Source organism: Ostrinia nubilalis, chromosome 30, assembly GCF_963855985.1.
Source record: "Ostrinia nubilalis chromosome 30, ilOstNubi1.1, whole genome shotgun sequence".
Classification (NCBI taxonomy): domain Eukaryota; kingdom Metazoa; phylum Arthropoda; class Insecta; order Lepidoptera; family Crambidae; genus Ostrinia; species Ostrinia nubilalis.
In genome coordinates, this window is record NC_087117.1 from 3,854,069 (window position 1) to 3,872,747 (window position 18,679).

The 18,679-nt window shown below is 40.6% G+C and overlaps 2 protein-coding genes across 2 annotated transcripts; one reads left to right on the plus strand and one right to left on the minus strand.

Annotated features, from left to right (window-relative positions):
• Positions 1-400: 400 nt before the first annotated feature.
• LOC135086162 (transcription initiation factor TFIID subunit 10-like) lies at positions 401-1,493 on the minus strand. Its single transcript, XM_063980966.1, has 3 exons — positions 1,388-1,493; positions 1,139-1,318; positions 401-822 (listed from the first exon to the last, which is right to left on the minus strand). Exons 2-3 carry the CDS (start codon positions 1,312-1,314, stop codon positions 603-605), a joined length of 396 nt encoding a protein of 131 aa, XP_063837036.1. The 5' UTR covers positions 1,315-1,318; positions 1,388-1,493; the 3' UTR covers positions 401-602.
• Positions 1,494-2,091: 598 nt separating this feature from the next.
• LOC135086040 (ADP,ATP carrier protein) lies at positions 2,092-4,097 on the plus strand. Its single transcript, XM_063980809.1, has one exon. The coding sequence runs from the start codon at positions 2,346-2,348 to the stop codon at positions 3,246-3,248; it is 903 nt and encodes a 300-aa protein (XP_063836879.1). The 5' UTR covers positions 2,092-2,345; the 3' UTR covers positions 3,249-4,097.
• The last annotated feature ends 14,582 nt before the right edge of the window (positions 4,098-18,679 follow it).

Here is an 18,679-nt window from a genome sequence, read left to right on the forward strand (position 1 = left end):
TACCATCCCAACTAATCCCAACTAATATTATAAATGCGAAAGTAACTCTGTCTGTCGCGGGCGGAAAGCTAGTTATACATAATTTTCGCCCGCGGCTTCGCCCGCGTGGAATTTTGTCTGTCACAGAAAAACTTTATCGCGCGCGTCCCTGTTTCAAAAACCGGGATAAAAACTATCCTATGTTCTTTCCCGGGACTCAAACTATCTCTATGCCAAATTTCATCAAAATCGGTTGCGAGGTTTAAGCGGGAAAGCGTAACAGACAGACAGACAGACAGACAGACAGACAGACAGACAGACAGACAGAGTTACTTTCGCATTTATAATATTAGTTGGGATTTAAAATTGGTGTCATTTAATGCATTTCAAACAAGCTCATACAAGAATGAAAAGGCCACAATAATGATATTCACAAAATGTGGTAAATTATTTTTGTTGCATAATACATAATCGTTAATCGTAATCATCTTAATGTGACACAAAAATGGAACACTGTCACAATTATTGCAAAAACAAAAAAAAATTATCACATAAACAACTAATTTGTTTGTAAAAATATTTTGATAGAAATAATTATTACTTAAACATTAATCCGTTTAGATTCAGACAAAATAATGCGGCTTTCTGGCCGTGATTCCGTATTCTTGCAGTGCCGGTGCCAGATCTTCCATAGTCATAACGTACTTCTTTTCTTTGGGGCCTTTCTGGTTCTTGGAGCTCTGTGTTATCTGACTGGACGTCCTCATTTTGCAGTGCTGTAGAGCATCATTTGCAACGTCCGACAAGAATTTCTGAGATGCAAGAGCTATTAACCGGATCAATCTGGAAAACAATTGCATTTTATTAAAACTAAAATTATAATCTCAGCATTGGAAAAGTACTTGATAACTACTTATGAACATACCCAATAGGTATCTGTTACGCTAATTTTAACTTCAACACAGATAACTTCCTCTTGAATATTAGGTATATTCAAGCCCTACAGCACACTTGGGCCATAAAATCATTAATAGAAGAAAGCTTACCAACATATACCTAGCTCTAAATTGTGGAGTTATGCTAACAAAGGATATTAATGGCATCTACATATAAACTTAGATTAATAATCTAAGCATATAAATTAAAAATACCACGTTACCTGGGGTCCTGTGACTCGAAGCCCGACATATTAAGGTAGTGTGCAACCACGGAGTCTGGTATGGACGGGTTATAGTTGTAATTCTCAAGCTGAAGAAGAAAATCGCTCAGTACGTGACCAACACCAATATCATCCTCCATTGCGACAGATGTCGAAGCCAGGCGGCTCATCTGCATACCGCTGTAAATAAATCACAATTCAAACAATATTCGTACAGCAAATCATACAAGAAAAGTCACTCTCACGCACAGGTAAATAAAAATGTAGAAATCACTGCACTTTTTTTGTTGACCGCTTTGACTTGCTTGACGTCATTTGCAGTTTGACAACAAATTTTGCAGTTGGCAGAACTGAAAGCGTTTTGTATCACCAAAATTGTATGAAAAATGTCAAACATTAATTTTATTTCACCTAATCATTAGTATCTAAAGTTAGTTTACTTTATAACTCTCCGAAAAATATAAAAGTAAAGATTTAAACTAAAAAAATATACTATTTCACATCGGAGATAAAAAAGGAAAATTGTTTATGGCTGTCCATATCGATTTTTGAAAGCATAAACAACACGCAAATTGCCCACGTCATTGCAATGTTACTAGTAATTTGCATGTACACTATTTATGGGAAATTTAAATTTTAGTAAAAAGTGATAATGTTTATTCATCGAGCTAATGTCTACAACATTTTAGCGAGTTTTAAGAATATTAAGTTGTTTGACTTTATCGCGGTACGTAAGATTAATTAAGCCGAATGCATTCTGAAATACAATGGTTAGGCAAAAAAATCCCTTCCATTTTTAATTTTATAATAAAAAAAATTACTTTAAAATAAATCACGTTTCATACATTCAATTTTTAACGATAAATATGAACATTGACTTAAATCTCTAGGGAAATTCTATTTTACAACTATGAGAACACTGGCCTCGTGGTACTTTAGCCGTTATGTTGGCAACATCTGCCCCTTCCTTCCTTCTTTTGCGCCGCTCCTCCGGGCAGAACTGCGAGAGAACGTGATCGATCGAATTTCAAAAAAGGCACACACCTTCCCCTTGTGCTCCCGAGATCACGAAATTACTCTAAAATCTCCTGATTATAAAATTCAGGAGTTAGTGTTTCGTGATTTTCCATTCCGTGTGTGACCCGGTAGATTCCACCTTACGCCCGCGAGGCAATTACTCAGTGAAGAGCCCACCTAATTGAACAAAATGTCGAACCTCGCCGATCCGGTCGCGTTCGCGAAGGACTTCATCGCCGGCGGTGTGTCCGCCGCCGTGTCCAAGACCGCGGTGGCGCCCATCGAGCGCGTCAAGCTGCTGCTGCAGGTCCAGCACGTCAGCAAGCAGATCACCGAAGACCAGCGCTACAAAGGTATCGTCGACGCCTTCGTCCGCATTCCCAAAGAGCAGGGCCCGCTCTCGTTCTGGCGTGGTAACCTCGCCAACGTCATCAGGTACTTCCCCACCCAGGCGTTGAACTTCGCCTTCAAAGACAAGTACAAGCAGGTGTTCCTCGGTGGCGTAGACAAGAAGACGCAGTTCTGGCGCTACTTCGCGGGTAACCTGGCCTCCGGCGGTGCCGCAGGAGCCACATCCCTGTGCTTCGTGTACCCGCTCGACTTCGCCCGTACGCGTCTCGCCGCCGACGTCGGCAAAGGAGACGGCCAGCGCGAGTTCTCCGGCCTCGGAAACTGCCTGTCCAAGATCTTCAAGTCCGACGGTCTCGTCGGTCTCTACAGAGGCTTCGGCGTGTCGGTGCAGGGTATCATCATCTACCGTGCGGCGTACTTCGGATTCTACGACACGGCGCGCGGCATGTTGCCCGACCCCAAGAACACTCCTCTGGTCATCAGCTGGGCCATCGCACAGACCGTCACCACAGTCGCCGGCATCATCTCGTATCCGTTCGACACGGTCCGTAGGCGCATGATGATGCAGTCTGGCCGTGCTAAGGCCGACATGCTGTACAAGAACACAATCCACTGCTGGGCGACCATCGCCAAGACCGAGGGTGGATCCGCCTTCTTCAAGGGAGCCTTCTCCAACGTCCTCAGAGGCACTGGCGGTGCCTTCGTGCTTGTCCTATACGACGAAATCAAGAAGGTCCTCTAAATTTAATGTAAGAAACGTTACCATAAATTCAATTGTGATTCCGAATCACCTCAATAGCCACTCCCTTGAAATCATGTATTATTAGAAACGAAACAATCGAAACTAGTAACTTATTTTTAGTTAAATAAAGCGTTGTACATTGATTCCAATATGTATTGTTTTATTAAAAAATTGTTAAGTTGCATAACTCACCTAGCCTGAGTGTGAAAAATGCAGTGATAGTTTGACAGCAGTTAAGAATTCATTTAAATTGTGCTTAAATTCGAATTTGGAATCAAGAAATTGGTTTTTTTCAGTGATCATGTAACTGGCCAGTGACTGTTATGTAATGCCCTCATTCTGTATGGGCCAAGGTTAGCTTGTGCTAAGTGTTGAAATTGGATTGGATCAATTTATATGAAGTCTTTTCTGAACTCTATTCATTGCTGTGGTGAAAATCTGTGGTTTTCTCTTTGTTCACATGCAGGCTATGTTAGTCATTCAATAGATAACCTATGTGACACTGATGGGAGTGAGACCTTGTACTATGAATACTGTGTACTCTAACAGCCTGTATGTATTGAAGCTCATGTTAATGCTGTGAATTTCTTTAGTCATGTGAAAAGGTTATGTAACAGAGTGTTGTGCTATGCAGTGTGTTGTGGTGACATGAACTTGATTTCAATTCACATTAACAGTGGTTCACAGTGTAGTGAAAATACCTTTTTCGAAAATAACTCTGTAGTGTATCCGTAGGGTGTATTGTGGGTGGGCTGTAAGCTCGGTGAACTTTGTTCGCTCGGTGTGAGTTTTTCTTAATGAAAAAGTCATACGTAACGAGTAATTATAATATAGAAATGTTAAAAATAACATGCTGTTTTCCTTTTTAAATGACATGCTTGGTTCTCAATCCCCCATCATCTGTGCCTTTATTCATTGATTCTAACTTGTAAAAAAACCTAATTCTTTCATAATATCAATGAATAGGGCTTCATTCATGTTATGTAACAAAATTGTGAAAATAATTTTCATCCATTTCATATTAATTTTCCTATAGTTTGACTAACATGAAACATTTGATTGTTGATTTTATTCTCATTTTTTGTTACATAACTAACAGTGACGTCACAAATCTCATTACATAAACCTGAAAATATTTAGCAAGTTGTCACAGTCAATTACATAATCTATATATTTTCTTGTAGACATATTCAATAGAGTCTAATTTTGACTGTGACAGTTTAATTATGTAGGATCTTGGTCATCTAACGTCTACGGGAAATTCAAGATTTCGGAAAATCCCCCCGTGACGTCGACTGTGACACAACTGCAGCGGCGTGACGTCACGACTCACGATGTGGTAGGTATTACTTGTGATGGTTTGTACGAATTAACTAGATTACCTACCTACTTACTACTCTTACTGAATGCTGTCGTCAGAAACTGAGTGAGCTCTAGTTCTATCTATCACGATTTTTACGGTGAAGGCTATGTTTTTGATGATTGATTTACACTGGCCCTCTCATTCATAGGTAACGGATTTAAATGAAAAAAAGCTAATGATTTTCCTTATTTTATCGTTATTAGACCGGTAATAGCAGGGGATGCCAAACATAGCGAAAACTAACGTCAATCGCTGACACACCAATCGATACGGGTCATCAAACAAAGTTAATAAGAAGTATTGGAAGAGCGAGTTATGGTTGTATTTACTCTGGTTATGGTCCTAATACCTACTGCCTATTAGGCATGGAATGCAAGATCCTGAGAGTTAACCCTAAAAACGCGCGCTGAACAGGCCTGTTGTAACTAGTTCCAAGAATTTTTAGTTAAGTACGTAGCAGCACCCTGCACCACCTACAGCATATCTAAGAAGGTCTCTAATTTCTTTTTAGTATCAGTCAGTTTGAAGTTGACCAAAGTTAATTGATACTTGAATGATCCAGTAACATGCAGACAGTTTATCAGATAAATGACGCTATGTTAAATTCAACGCGACTGCTACACGTGGCTACACGCTGATATAATTCTTGTCTCGTCGCAGTAGAGGCCAGAAATGCACGCGTAGAGTGGTCACCCAGGTTACTGACATTAAGATGGATGCGTCATCATCAGTCGCTAAGAGAAAGATTCAATACGTTTCCGGAACTCCAAATGATGTCACACTAATGAAGTTAATTTTTAATTAATTACCCATTACTTACCTAACTAATAGTTATTTAGAATAACTAGATTAGGTCACTATATTGTTTTTTCGATAAGTAGGTAGGCCACAAATGAGACTGGGGGGGAGGAGTGTTCAGCAGTAGGTAGACGTCCTGTGGCTGAAATGATGATGATGATGAATTATTGTTACAATCTAAAATCAGATTTAATACATTAGGTAGGTTAGGTAGGTACCTATTATATTTTTTCAGATCCCAGATTTTATTTGTTCAAGCTTCGCTTTGTTCCATGACATGGTCAATCGAGTTTTTTCGCCTAAGTAAAAATCTTTGCCAAAGTTGTGCCCACCCAACCCAATATGGCAGATGTTTCCATGGTCATAGAGCAGTAACCATAGAATGTGAACAAAAAATGGTTTTCTTGGTACCTGAGTGAGCATACTGTCAAAAGAAATGGTCGAACGTGGCATTGGGATCGTTGCCCCGTACTAACAATGCTTTAGGTAGGTAAGTACCTACTTTTTTTAACGCTTTTAGCGATCTAACGGACCTTTTAACCTTCCTATACCCGCGCGTTGGTCTCTCAGACCGACGAACTAATAATTCGGAGTTTTTTAAAAAAGTATTAACTCTATGACTTTGCGGTTCTTAGTAGCTTCATGATTTGTGGCCAGCCATTGTTTAGTGTTGGGCGATCGCTGCTGCCAAGTGTACGTGTGTCACTTTTTGCTGTTATTCGGTCTGTGAGACCGACGCGGGTATACGTGTAACTACTTCAGGTATGTTACTATTGTTTTATTTTACAATATTACTCAATAAAATGTATTGTCATATTTTAGTGACGATTCATATCAATTAAGTATTACTGTATTTTATTATTATTAATTTGTTTTTAACCATTTTTGTCGTCATAATGAACGAAGAAAGGATAAGGGCGCTGTTAGAATGTGAAGATTCGGACTCCAACTATGATGACCAGAGTGACAGTGATGAGGTGGTGGATGATTTAGAAGTGCAGGAGAACAACACCGATTCTGAGCAGAAGGGTGATTTGTCACATGCAAAAAGTATTTTTGTCATTATACGAGCATGCAGTTATGGTATGTTCCGGTTATTATTCCACTGAAACCACTAGTGATAAATACTGTTATGTTCTTTTATATTACTAAGAATACTTCCATTTATTATATTTCGTAGTAATTTTTTAGGCTTCAAAAGAAAAAAAGTTTATTTTTGTTATTAAATTTAGACTGATGTAAAATTTTGTTCAAATTTTAAGTCTGATTTAAAGGCTGATTAAACCAAAATATCTATAAATATAAAATTTGTTTTAATTTTTTCATGCAATTAATACCTTAACGTATAATTTAAAGCAAATTATAGTACAATACAGTACACAATTATACTATAAAACACGAGCTCAACTTTCGGTCTGAGAGACCGTGCGCGGGTATATGTGTAATGCTTTTTGGCGCGGGTATACGAAGGTTAACGGCCTACTTAAGTACGTCGTCGTCCTAGCCCAGTTTTCTTTGCTACTAAACTTTTGCTCCAAACTAAATATCTAATTTAACTTAGGTAGTTTGCCAAATTAGAGTAAGTAAAACAAAATCCCACGTCCCTTCATTCAGTGCGTGTTCTTCAGCTTTAGAAGCCGAAAGAAAAAGTTAGCAATGCTTTGGTTGGAGTATGAGCCTACTTTATATTTATGTGTTTAAAGAATACGAGAATGTTTGTAGCCTCCGGAAGAGATCACTTATTTTTATCTTGGCAATCGCAGTCATGTTGGATAACCGATTCGAATTTTTGTTTACATTGTTTTTAGACATTTATTTTGGATGCTACTCACTTGTAAAAAATCTTATATGAAATATATCATCATTAGCATCATTTCAGCCATTGGACGTCCACTGCTGAATATAGGCCTCCTCCAATGCTTTCCAAGTTTCCATGTTGATCGATTTTTATGTTGTCGTCGGTCCACCTTGTGGGTGGACGTCTCACGCTCCGTTTTCCGGTACCTACGCGGCCTCCATTCCAGAACCTTGCTGCCCCATCGGCCGTCAGTTCTGCGTACTATGTGCCTGCCCATTGCCACTTCAGCTTGCTAATCCGTCGGACTATGTCAGGGACTTTAGTTCGTTTACGGATCTCCTCAAGAAAATATTTACTTATCTAATAATTTGCCTACTTTAAAAGTTTCTTTACGGGCTGCATCTGAATGAAACTATTTTCCAAGTTGGTGTAGTGAGCCTTCTTAGGGCATATGCACACATTCAGCTAAAATTGATTGATTTGTTGCATTTTATATTGAATGCGATGATCGCACACATAGGCCAGTAGAATTAAACACAAAAATGAATTAAATCGGAAATAATTCCTACTAAAGATTTTAGTGCTTTAATGGCTTCATTAGTTGCCCATAAAGACTCTCCTAGGTTTTCGACTTCGACGGAGTTGTGCTTAAGTGGTGGGGGCCCCCGAAAGGGGCGCTTTTTCGGTTTTCCGGTTATACCGCGTAAAGGACTTACCCTATCGAAAAGTGGTCTTCCTGACGGTTGAAGGGCATTTAATCCTGCATCAAATAAGACCAAATTCATATGTTTTGAACAAACCGTTCTCGTGCAAATGTTCGGCAAAGTAGAAAATATGTGTATAATTAATTACCCTCTCCACGTCCAATGGCTCGTTACCCACAGGCTTCCAAGTCTTGAAAAGGAGCGCCTCAACCAGTGTAACCCTATCAAGGCTTACGAGCTGGATGCGCCTATCCTTGTTCGTCGCAGCCGTTCCTTAACTGCGGTTGCTGCACCTCTTCCTGGCACTCACCTGAACGACTCTGTGTTACCTACTGTGGCTGCTCCTCTTCCTTGTATCCTCCTGCACGACTACGTTGCCTAGCCGTATGCCTGGTCTAAGGTTCGACGCCAAAAATCAACAACAACAAGTTCATAATTCATATTAAAACGCTGAAGAGTTTTTTGTTTGTTTGTTTGAACGCGCTAATCTCAAGAATTACTAGTTTGATTGAAATAATTATTTTTGTGTTGAATAGCTCATAAATTGAGGAAGGCTATAGGATATATACAATTACTCTACGACTAATAGAGGCGAAGCAGTAAAGAAAAATGTTGCAAGCACGGAAAATAGTATTTAAACTATTTTCACGCGTACGAAGTTGATTTTGTGGCGTCGAACCTTGGACCAAGCATATGGCTAAGCAATGCAATCGTACAGGAGGGTACAAGGAAGAGGGGCAGCCAAATTAGGTAACACAGAGTCGTTCAGGAGAGTGCCAGGAAGAGGTGAAGCAACCGCAGTTAAGGAACGGCTGGAACGAACAAGGATAAGCGAATCCAACTCGTGAGCCTAGACAGGGATACGCTGATTAAGGCGACCCTTTACAAGGCTTGGGAGCATACGGGTGACGAGCTATTGGACGTGGAGAGGGTCATTAATTATACACATATTTTCTACTTTGCCGAACATTTGCACGAGAACGGTTTGTCCAAAACATATGAATTTGGTCTTATTTAATGCAGGATTAAATGCCCTTCAACCGTCAGGAAGACCACTTTTCAATAGGGTAAGTCCTTTACGCGATATAATCGGAAAACCGAAAAAGCGCCCCTTTCGGGGGCCCCCACCACTTAAGCACAACTCCGTCGAAGTCGAAAACCTAGGAGAGTCTTAATGGGCAACCAATGAAGCCATTAGAGCAATAAAATCTTTTGTAGGAATTATTTCCGATTTAAAAGCTAATTCTACTGGACTAACAGGCTCACACAGCGGGTTCTAAAATGTGGTCATTTTGTCTTTCTCTTGAGTATTATTAAAAGACTCGAGCAAATAAGTGCCTATTAAGTTAAATCATTATCATCTTACTAACTTGTCCAAACACAGAATCAGTTCCATTCAAGCTGTGCATTCAAGTATCAAGAACATAAGTTGGGAACATCGTCGTACCTTTATGTACCTAACTACCTATCTACAGAGTTCGGGAGTTTATGTAACTGTAAATCAATCACGATTTCCGTAGCCTGAAAACGTAGCAACAGATTTGGAGTAGCAAGTATGTCAACTGATGATTACACAATCTGAAAGTTGGAAACGGAGCAAGCGCGCCAAATCTATTTTTTAAAACTTTTGAACGTTATTTTTCGATTTAAATCCACTGAGCAGGAACATTATCGCGTAGAAAGTAGAATAAAAATAGTGTAGAACAAGTAATTTAATCATGTCGCGTAAAGGAATGTCACGAGATTTGTAAGATTATGGTTTTGTATGTAGATAGTGTACGAGGACATGCGGTGTCGGATAGCGAGCGCTCAAGCCAGTGTCACTATGTGCGACCAATTGTTTGACCACATTGTAATTGGGAGAAAGATATGAAAGATGAACATTTAAAAATAAAAATTAAACATAAGTAAAATTATTTATCTAGAGGCGAACATGCTAGCTAGCTAATTTCCTCTCTGGAGAGGTAGATAGTTAGCCTTGGGGGAAGGAAGAATGAAGAAAATCGCACATCGAGCAGTCCATTGTGGTCCAACTGACCCCCACCACCTCACTCATCCTCAGAGTTTGACATCATGGTCTCAAACCAATAAAGAATATTATGAAGTTCGTTTCAGCCAATTTAAGCGCCTCTCCCAAGGATTCCCGGTCGGTCCTGCGCTGACTGCATCCAGAAGGTTTCAGAAAAAAAGAAGTAAATTTTGCTGAAATTGTAACAAATATATTATGTACTAGTATACGGACAGTCCTTACATAACAGCCGGTTACTGGGTCGTGAGTTCGCGACCTTTATCGAGGCATTGATCGTTAGTCCCGAGCGGCGCAGTTCTAGAACTTACCATTTCTGTTTATGGATCTACCTAGCTACTAGCTTTCCGCCCACGTGGAATTTTGTCTGTGACAGACAACTTTATCGCGCGCGTCCCTGTTTAAAAAACTGGGATAAAAACTATCCTAAATATCGAGACTCAAACTACTTAGCTCTATCCTAAATTTCATCAAAATCGGTTCAGTGGTTTATGCGTGAAAGCGACACAGACAGAGTTACTTTCGAATTAATATTAGTAGGGATGTTCTGGCTGCGAGAATGCTTCAGAATTCAATGATTACGAAATCGTCCATCCATAGGTTTTACTGCGGTCCAGAAAGTGAGGTAGGTTTAGGTAACGTATACTACCACTTACTCATACTTAGTAACATACTTACTCGTACTTAGATCCTTAGCTAAACTTGAAATATTTTCTTTCTAATAGGCTATTTTCCTTCTAATAGATTATCTATTTTAGTTTGTATTGACTGTCAGCCTAGCTCATACATAGCCTTGCTATTATTGTCCTTACCTTCATTATGAAAGCCACAATGATCATACTTACTAGCTACGAGGGCACACGGTGTAATATTACAGACGAGATTATTCCCACCTCTCGTTCCCTACGCTGCAACTCCTGTGTAGCCAGGATCAACAGCTTGACCGCCAATAAATAAAACCCCCAGTTAAGGCCAAGTTTGTCCCGGGGAAATTTAAACTGTCATTACACCCTGTCAAGCTTTAGTTCCTGGGTATACAGGAGTTGCAGCGGTGAGAACGAGAGGTGGGAATAGTCCCGTTTCCCAGCGCCCTGAAAAGTTCGCTGGTCTGTCCCAAAGAACTGAAACCTCCAACTGAATCCTCCGCGGTGCGCGTTCTGTCATAGCGAAGTCAAATCTTAATTCTTATACTCTTAACTCAAACAAAAGCAAAAATCAAACTTGGGTAATGACTAAATGTTCAAAATATTACCGAGCATGTAAATTTTTTGATTGTTGAACGCAGCTAAAATTAATTTCGAGTAATTTACCAGTGGAAGAAACCGCCTAAACATAAATTATATTGTTTAGTCAGAAATGGCAGAATTAAAAGGAATGTGATAATGAGCTGCTTATCAGTAGTTATCAGAGAACGTGTCGTTGGCTAGCTCATTAGGGTTGACAATATGCGCGTGAACTGTTCTTAATTATTAATTAGATAATTACGATTTACGATCTGCTAGTTACGTAGGTCTATCTCTCTCAATTTAGAACTAACTCTCTTATCTGTAAATACCTATGAAAGTAAACTTGTAACCCAGAAACCTAAAGATGACATCTATGGACTTATTATTCCTTGTTTGAATGATAATGGCATACATTTACAGCGTGATAAAAGGCCACGGATATCTACACTACTAGGGAACAAATGGAGCAACATGTTCCGGGACATGTCGCTGACATAAGTGCCACTTGTGGTCTAAAGTGATTAAATATTTTTGATTTTAACCAACCACGTGATGTTCCCGGGGCATGAAGCGTGAAAACCGTGAAACACTGAGGAACATTCGAGGCACTTCTTATCGTGTCGACAACAAACCTACACAGTGTCAGTGTCAGCCCAAAACTCAGCTAAGAGAACCCTAGACCACTCCTTCGGGACAATAAATGGGGCAGTGCTGAGAACATGTCAACCCTTCACAGTTCACATGAATGGTGATAGAGATAGATGATAAGCGATAGTGTACGCAGAAGGATATGATCTTGTGATAACATCTGTTACCTAATCACCTACTTTTAGCATTTTAGTCACACGTAATTAACTAATTTTATCATTAGGCATACATTTTAATGATGATACGATATAAATTATATATTATTGACTTGGCCATCGCACTAAATAATTTAATTTACACGTGTTTTCATGCGATGGCCAAGTCAATATATTTATGTAAAACGTTAAAGATTTCCTGGCCTGGACTTGGTATTACATGGATCTCACAACTTTTTACCGTAGAACAACTGAGTTGCGAGACTTGGTTTTTTTGACAAGTATTGTTTTTGATGGGATCTCATTTCTTTTTGTATTTTGTAGACAGCAGTTATGTATCTAGAAAACTGGACCGAAATTGAAAAATTTTACTCGACTTGGCGGTTGCACTACCGTGCCCCCAAATCTCATTTCTTTTTGTATTTTGTAGACAGCAGTTATGTATCTAGAAAACTGGACCGAAATTGAAAAATTTTACTCGACTTGGCGGTTGCACTACCGTGCCCCCAAATATTTTAGTTTTTCCTTGATTCATACACCAAACACTACTTATATTCCAAATTTGAAGCTTCTAGGTCTGCTAGAAGTGCCTTAGAATTTTGATGATCGGTGAGTCAGTCAGTGAGTCAGTGAGTGACAAAATTAAGTAACTTTGACCCGTTATAATTCTTAAACTACTGGTTCAAATTGAATGAAATTTTAAATATACCGTGTCTTTACAATGCCTGCATAGCTAATGAAAATTCAGCCTTCTAGTTTTATCCACAACGAAGTTACAGGCAGTCGAAAATGGCCTGAATTGCTTCGAGAAAAGGATGGTACGGCCGTGCCGCTTTTTTGCTCGACTTGGTGGGGGCACTGCCGTGCCCCCAGATAACATTGCATTTTTATCAATGGCGTTGTTGCTACCTGCCTGGGTATCGTACTTACTTACTTGATGAGTAGCAAGTGGAAACCTATTAATTAACTATGCAGCGAGATCACAACAGCACGTACTTATTTGTTAGTTCGAGATTTGAACTAAAAAACGCGCACTGTTGTTCCAAAAACTCGACAATTATCAACACTCCTCGGTCCCCCCTACCGTGCCCCTACTTATACATGCTAAATAATGTACCAGCTGACGGATGCTGACCAAGTAACACTTTGTGTCATCAGCTTGTGATAGACGGTGGTTACATAAATCCTGGCAGGCGGACTCTACGATAATAACGTGCAAGGTCGCTGTCAAGGCGCCGTCATTGTCGTCATGAACTACTGACTAGTACTGCTAGTACTACTTACCTACTACGATTACTATGTATTGACGATGACTTTTTACTGACGATGTTTCTCGCGCTGCTTCTTCTCAGCAGGCCCATTTATTGTCCCGAAACACAGGTAGGGGTTTTATTAATCTAAGAGGTAGGGTTAAAGTAAAATATTTTTCCTAATAAGGAACAGCGTTACTCGTTTGAGGTGTGACTCGTTGAGAACAAGCGAAATTAAGGAAGGAATCATTTTCTTTGATCACGGACAGATACCTAGCTTAATTAGCTTAAAGGTTCAGTCAAACCAACGCGATCAGCCGGCGTGCAGCGATGGCGATCAGACATAAATGCATTGGATCGCCATCGCTGCACGCCGGCTGATGGCGTGTGATCGCGTTGGTTTGCTAGCCAACTAATGAGGGTTTTTCGCGATTGAAAAATCCGCCAGATGGCAATACGTAGACGCGAGGTCCAAATGCGGGCGGATTTTCCAATCGCGAAAACCCTCATTAGATCCTACGCGTTGAGCATTCCAGTGAAAGCATTTAGAAGGAGAGTCGTTGAAAAGAGTAAAATCGACAAAACATGCTTTAGCCTTCCAGGATTACCCCCTCTTGGCATGCCATACATAAGTAACAACTACCGCAAGTGATCAAGTGAATTATCTGCTAACATTGCTGCTAACTTCATAGGTACGTAGTTCGGTGTCCCTGGCCCACGGTCGATCAATATGCCGCACTGAAAGTTGCATGGGCACTGAAGTGACGCAATCGTTGTCATGTTTTACTGAGACAATTGACTTGGCAAGTCAATGGGTCTAGACGAGCTCGTGGTCCAAATGAAACCTGGAAAAATAAAAGAAAACCTGGAAAATGTATTTGTTAAGTCAACATGTTCTATCCTTTTGATTTTCTATTATTGTTTCTAACGAAATCACCCTTTTGCCTACTCGAATCATCACCAAAATTTTGGTCTGAGTTTTCTTACCTATGATTTATTTATAGACTGCTATTGTTCCTACAACAGAATAGGTATAGCATCGGTACATTTACACAGACGGTAAGTAGGTACATTTAATGTAGACTGAATTTTGTGTAAGGTAAATATTTTTTATGCACGAGTGCAGAATAAAGGTACCTGTCTTCTGGTACCTATTACGAGTATATGTACTATAGTGGTTATAACCAGATGTTCCAAGGATCACTCAACATTTCCTCCTAGAATCACCTCCAAACTTAATAATTCGAGCGTTGAACTCTTGAGTCTAGATCCAGACATAATGCCGCTAGCTAGACTCCCCTTTGGCACAGCCTTTGGGCAAGCTACCCCTGCTCAATAGTAGGGGGACAAGCTGTTACGACATCCCGACCTCTTTAAAGAAGCGCAGGCGCGGACCTAACGTTTCCCGTTCGATCACTCCCAATCCATTTTACGTAACTTACCTTCTCCACGTTATATAACATTTTAAAATTAAATATCGTTTGACCTGTGCCGCGCGACCTTGGACCACATATGATCACCACAGCGTAGAATAGTTGGCTACACGCCAACCCGCTGCGCGCGCGCCTATGGCCAGCATTTGACCGGCCTTATGTAACCTAAATATATCACGTGACTATTTTAAGCTGTACTTGACGACGGCCAATGGCAGAGATGACAGCTCGCGTTGAAAGGACGATGCTTTTCTTTGGTAGATGTTTAGACAGAATATAGCTCAGCTCTCTGCTGCAGAAGAATATTAGGTATATTAGGAAGAAATAAGTATGCAGACAAAAAGACCACTTTGCACTGGAGGGAAGTCGAACCCTAACTTCGAACTTTTTTTTTATCCACAACGAGGAAGCTCTTGGCCTGTATCTCACCTGATGGTAAGTGACGATCAGGCCGAAGGTGGAAGCGAGCTTCACCCGGAATCCTCAACCGCGGAAGAACTGGCTATCTTACCTCTAACTGCCGGAACACAACAATGCTGTTAACATTGTTGTTATGGCGACAGACTTAGGTAAGATGGTGGTAGCTAGCCAGGCGGACTTAGAACAAGCCCTACCACCAACCAAACCGAACAGAAAAATCTGCCCCCACTGGGAATCGAACCCGGGACCTCTGCGTCTGAAGCAGGTGGTCTTACCACCAGACACAGAGGCGGTTAACTCCTCCTATATTCGTTCGTTTCAGCCTAATAATGTCCACTGTTGGACAAAGGCCTCCCCCAAAGATTTCCACAAAGATCGTCGGTCCACTTAGTGGAAAACCTGCCCACACTACATATTCCGGCCTCCTATGTTATTCTGATTAAATTCGTTGCGGGTCCAATGATAGTTTAACTTTCCCACAAGACAAACTTGACCTTCATTGGTTTTGTGTTTTATTGGCGGTCAAGCTGTAGATCCTGACTGCACAGGAGTTGCAGTGTTGGGAACGAGAGGTGGGAATACTCCCGTGACAAAACGACCACATGATGCTGATTCTTGAGATTCTTCTTGATGGTCTGGTATAAAACAGGACCTGCCCACACTACGTCTTCCGGCCCGTAGTCACCACTCGAGAACTTTTCTGCACAACGCTTTTTTTCTAGAAAGGGGAAAAGAAATTACCTTACTAAGAACTAATTACACATACTCACAAGCATCAAACAATACAGTTATGGCTATGACATTAGATAACTAGTGCGGCGGCAATCATGTCCTTGCGACTAGATTTAGTCTGGAGTTGATAACTTGATAACGCACTGATAAGTAACGTTTTGTTATCTCATTTAACGTTAATCACTTAACTGACTTAACTTTCGGTCATTCTTCACGGTTAAAGATTGTGCAATTTGTTTTTTATGACTTTACTTAGCTCTGTGTGGTGTACAAAATTCTTAAATTCTATATGTTGGACGTTGTCGTAATTTATAATGACCGCTTGGAATCATGGGCCGATATATCTTTGGCTAAGAGTAATAACGTTGTTCATAGATGATGCGGGCTGCGTTCATTTTGAACCTGACCGCAGAACTCATCCAGGTACAAGTACACTATGCGGAACATAAATAATGACAGAGACGTAATAGATAGTGAGCGATCTAGCGCTTCGTCTCAGTCAATTTTCCACATAGCGTACCTACATGGGCCATAGGAAATCCTCGAGAATGCTGCTATGTCATTGGTTTATTTATTACCAATCTGTAGCGTATGCGACGTATGTATTTTGTAACCTTATTGTTATAGCCCCGCATTCTTGAACTATTTTTCCGATTGTCATTGGGCGGTTTTCCATCAGCTGGCAGCTGACCTCGGCGGCATGTCTTCGAAATATATGATATTTGACGTGTTGTGGTGGCGCACGGGAATGGAAAAACTATAGCATAAAACTTTTTTACAGGACACAAGAGACCATTGGCGTATCAAAGCTTATTTTTCAAGGGGGGGGGCTGTGCCCGATGCAAGAGTGGTGAATCTTCTTCTTAGCTCAGGTAGGTATTCAATCCACTGACACTTTTTCAATTTCAATGTCAGTTATATTTATTTGTAGTCATCTTGTACTATAATTAGGGCATGCAATTCGGATATCCGGATATCCATATTATTCGGATATTCGCCACATTTATTATTCGAATAGCATCTTTGTAATTATTCGGTCTTTTCGAACAATACGAATACACCTTTCCTAAAAAATTGTAAAAATATCTGACCGCAAACTTATTAATAAAACTTAAAACTATTAAAACTGCAGGCATGAAGTTAGCGGTTAGGTTAGATGAATGGACAAGTGCGCGCAATCACAGTACCTCTAGCATGAACAACTTTCGTCTTCAAATCGTTTGCGTATTCGTTAAAATTCGATACTCAACCTTCGACGACGACCTGATAAAGGTAGCGGGAAGGCGCTGGATGCAGGCCGCTACCAACCGTGCGATGTGGAAGTCATTGGGGGAGGCCTATGTTCAACAGTGGACGTCCTGTGGCTGAAATGATGATGATGAACCATATCTTACACTAAGTTCACTTTACGACACGTTCACAAGGGCGCTGTTGTAGTTTTCGTACTAAATCTTTTGATGGCGATTCGAGTACGCAAACGATTCGAACTCGAAAGTTTTTCGTGCTAGCCGTACTGATATTCAAGTGCCAACCAATATTCGCGAAAAAGGTTAAAGTGCCAGGCATATGGTTTCCAATGGTGCTAGTGTTATGGTGTAGTTATCTCCTGTGGTACTGAGATTTTTTGTTTGTAGTAAATCAGCAGGAGTCCAGGGACTCAGTTGCCCTCAGTGGGCATCCGGTTTCTCAACTGTCCTAAAATCTACTAAGGATACTCCTGACACTAGCTCTTTGCAGTCTGCTGAATAGGAAGCCCTCAATGGTCATGAGTTGTTGGACTGATGAGTTTGGATGATTTGAAAGTTTATTCTTGTAGCGGAGTGTGTGGCTCTTTATTTCTTCTCTGACTGTGGGCAATGGCAAGTCCTGATAGATGAGCCTGTTGCTGATATACCACGGCATTTGGTAAATCAAACGTACGGCTTTTGTCTAAAAGTGCTCGATTATGTCAAGATTGGAGTTGGCAGCTGTTCCCCACAGCTGTATCCCGTGGGTCCAGATAGGTTTAAGGATAGTTTTGTAGACCATCATTTTACTACTGGTGTTCAGCTGTGACTGGACTCCGACAAGCCACATCATGTTTTTTAGTTTGGCATCTAGGTGCTTCCTCTTTGTCCATATAATATGCTTTCTCCAGGTTAGCCTGCGGTCCAGGTGCAAGCCCAGATACCTAACGTCCTCAGCCTGAGGTATTTGGATACCATTAAGTTTGACCGGTGGGCAGGAGTATCTTCTGAGAATCAAGGTTACATGAACATGCACAGATTTGATTGAGAAGTGAGGCCGTCACTGGATCGTCGTGTGTTGCCATTGTTACATTGTCGTCAGCAAAGGTTCCTGTGAATGTATTTGCAGTTGTTGGCAGGTCTGCGGTAAACAATAGGTATAGCACGAGCCCCAAGACACTACCCTGGGGTATACCGGACGTTATGTTGCATAAGGCAGAACAAGAGTCTCCAGATCTGACTTCAAAGCGTATGTCTTTCAAATGCGACCTAAGTATTTCGTAGAACGGACATGGGAGGTTCTGTTTAAGTTTGTACAAGAGCCCTTTATGCCAGACCTTGTCGAAGGCTGACTTATGTGAATGTCCAAGAACGCAGCTGAGCAGTATCGTTTCTTTTCTAGTGCTTCTGAGACGATTTTTATGGTTCTGTGGACCTGTTCAGTTGTGGAGTGTCTTTCCCGGAAACCAAATTGGTGTTCAGGTATCAGATCACCGATCTGGGGCTTCATTCGTTTGAACAGTATTTTTTCGAATACCTTCGATAGCAGCGTTTTTTTTTCAAGTAGTTATTGAGCAAATTGATCCTTATTAAAATGATTATAGACAAAAAAGTGTTTGTTTTAATTTGCATTATATTGGAAATAGCAGTAT

Coding starts and splice junctions, on each gene's coding strand:
- LOC135086162 (XM_063980966.1), bottom strand. CDS start 1,314: ATGCAGATGAGCCGCCTGGCTTCGACATCTGTCGCAATGGAGGATGAT. Junction 823..1,138: donor TTCGAGTCACAGGACCCCAG/GTAACGTGGTAT, acceptor ATTGTTTTCCAG/ATTGATCCGGTTAATAGCTC.
- LOC135086040 (XM_063980809.1), top strand. CDS start 2,346: ATGTCGAACCTCGCCGATCCGGTCGCGTTCGCGAAGGACTTCATCGCC.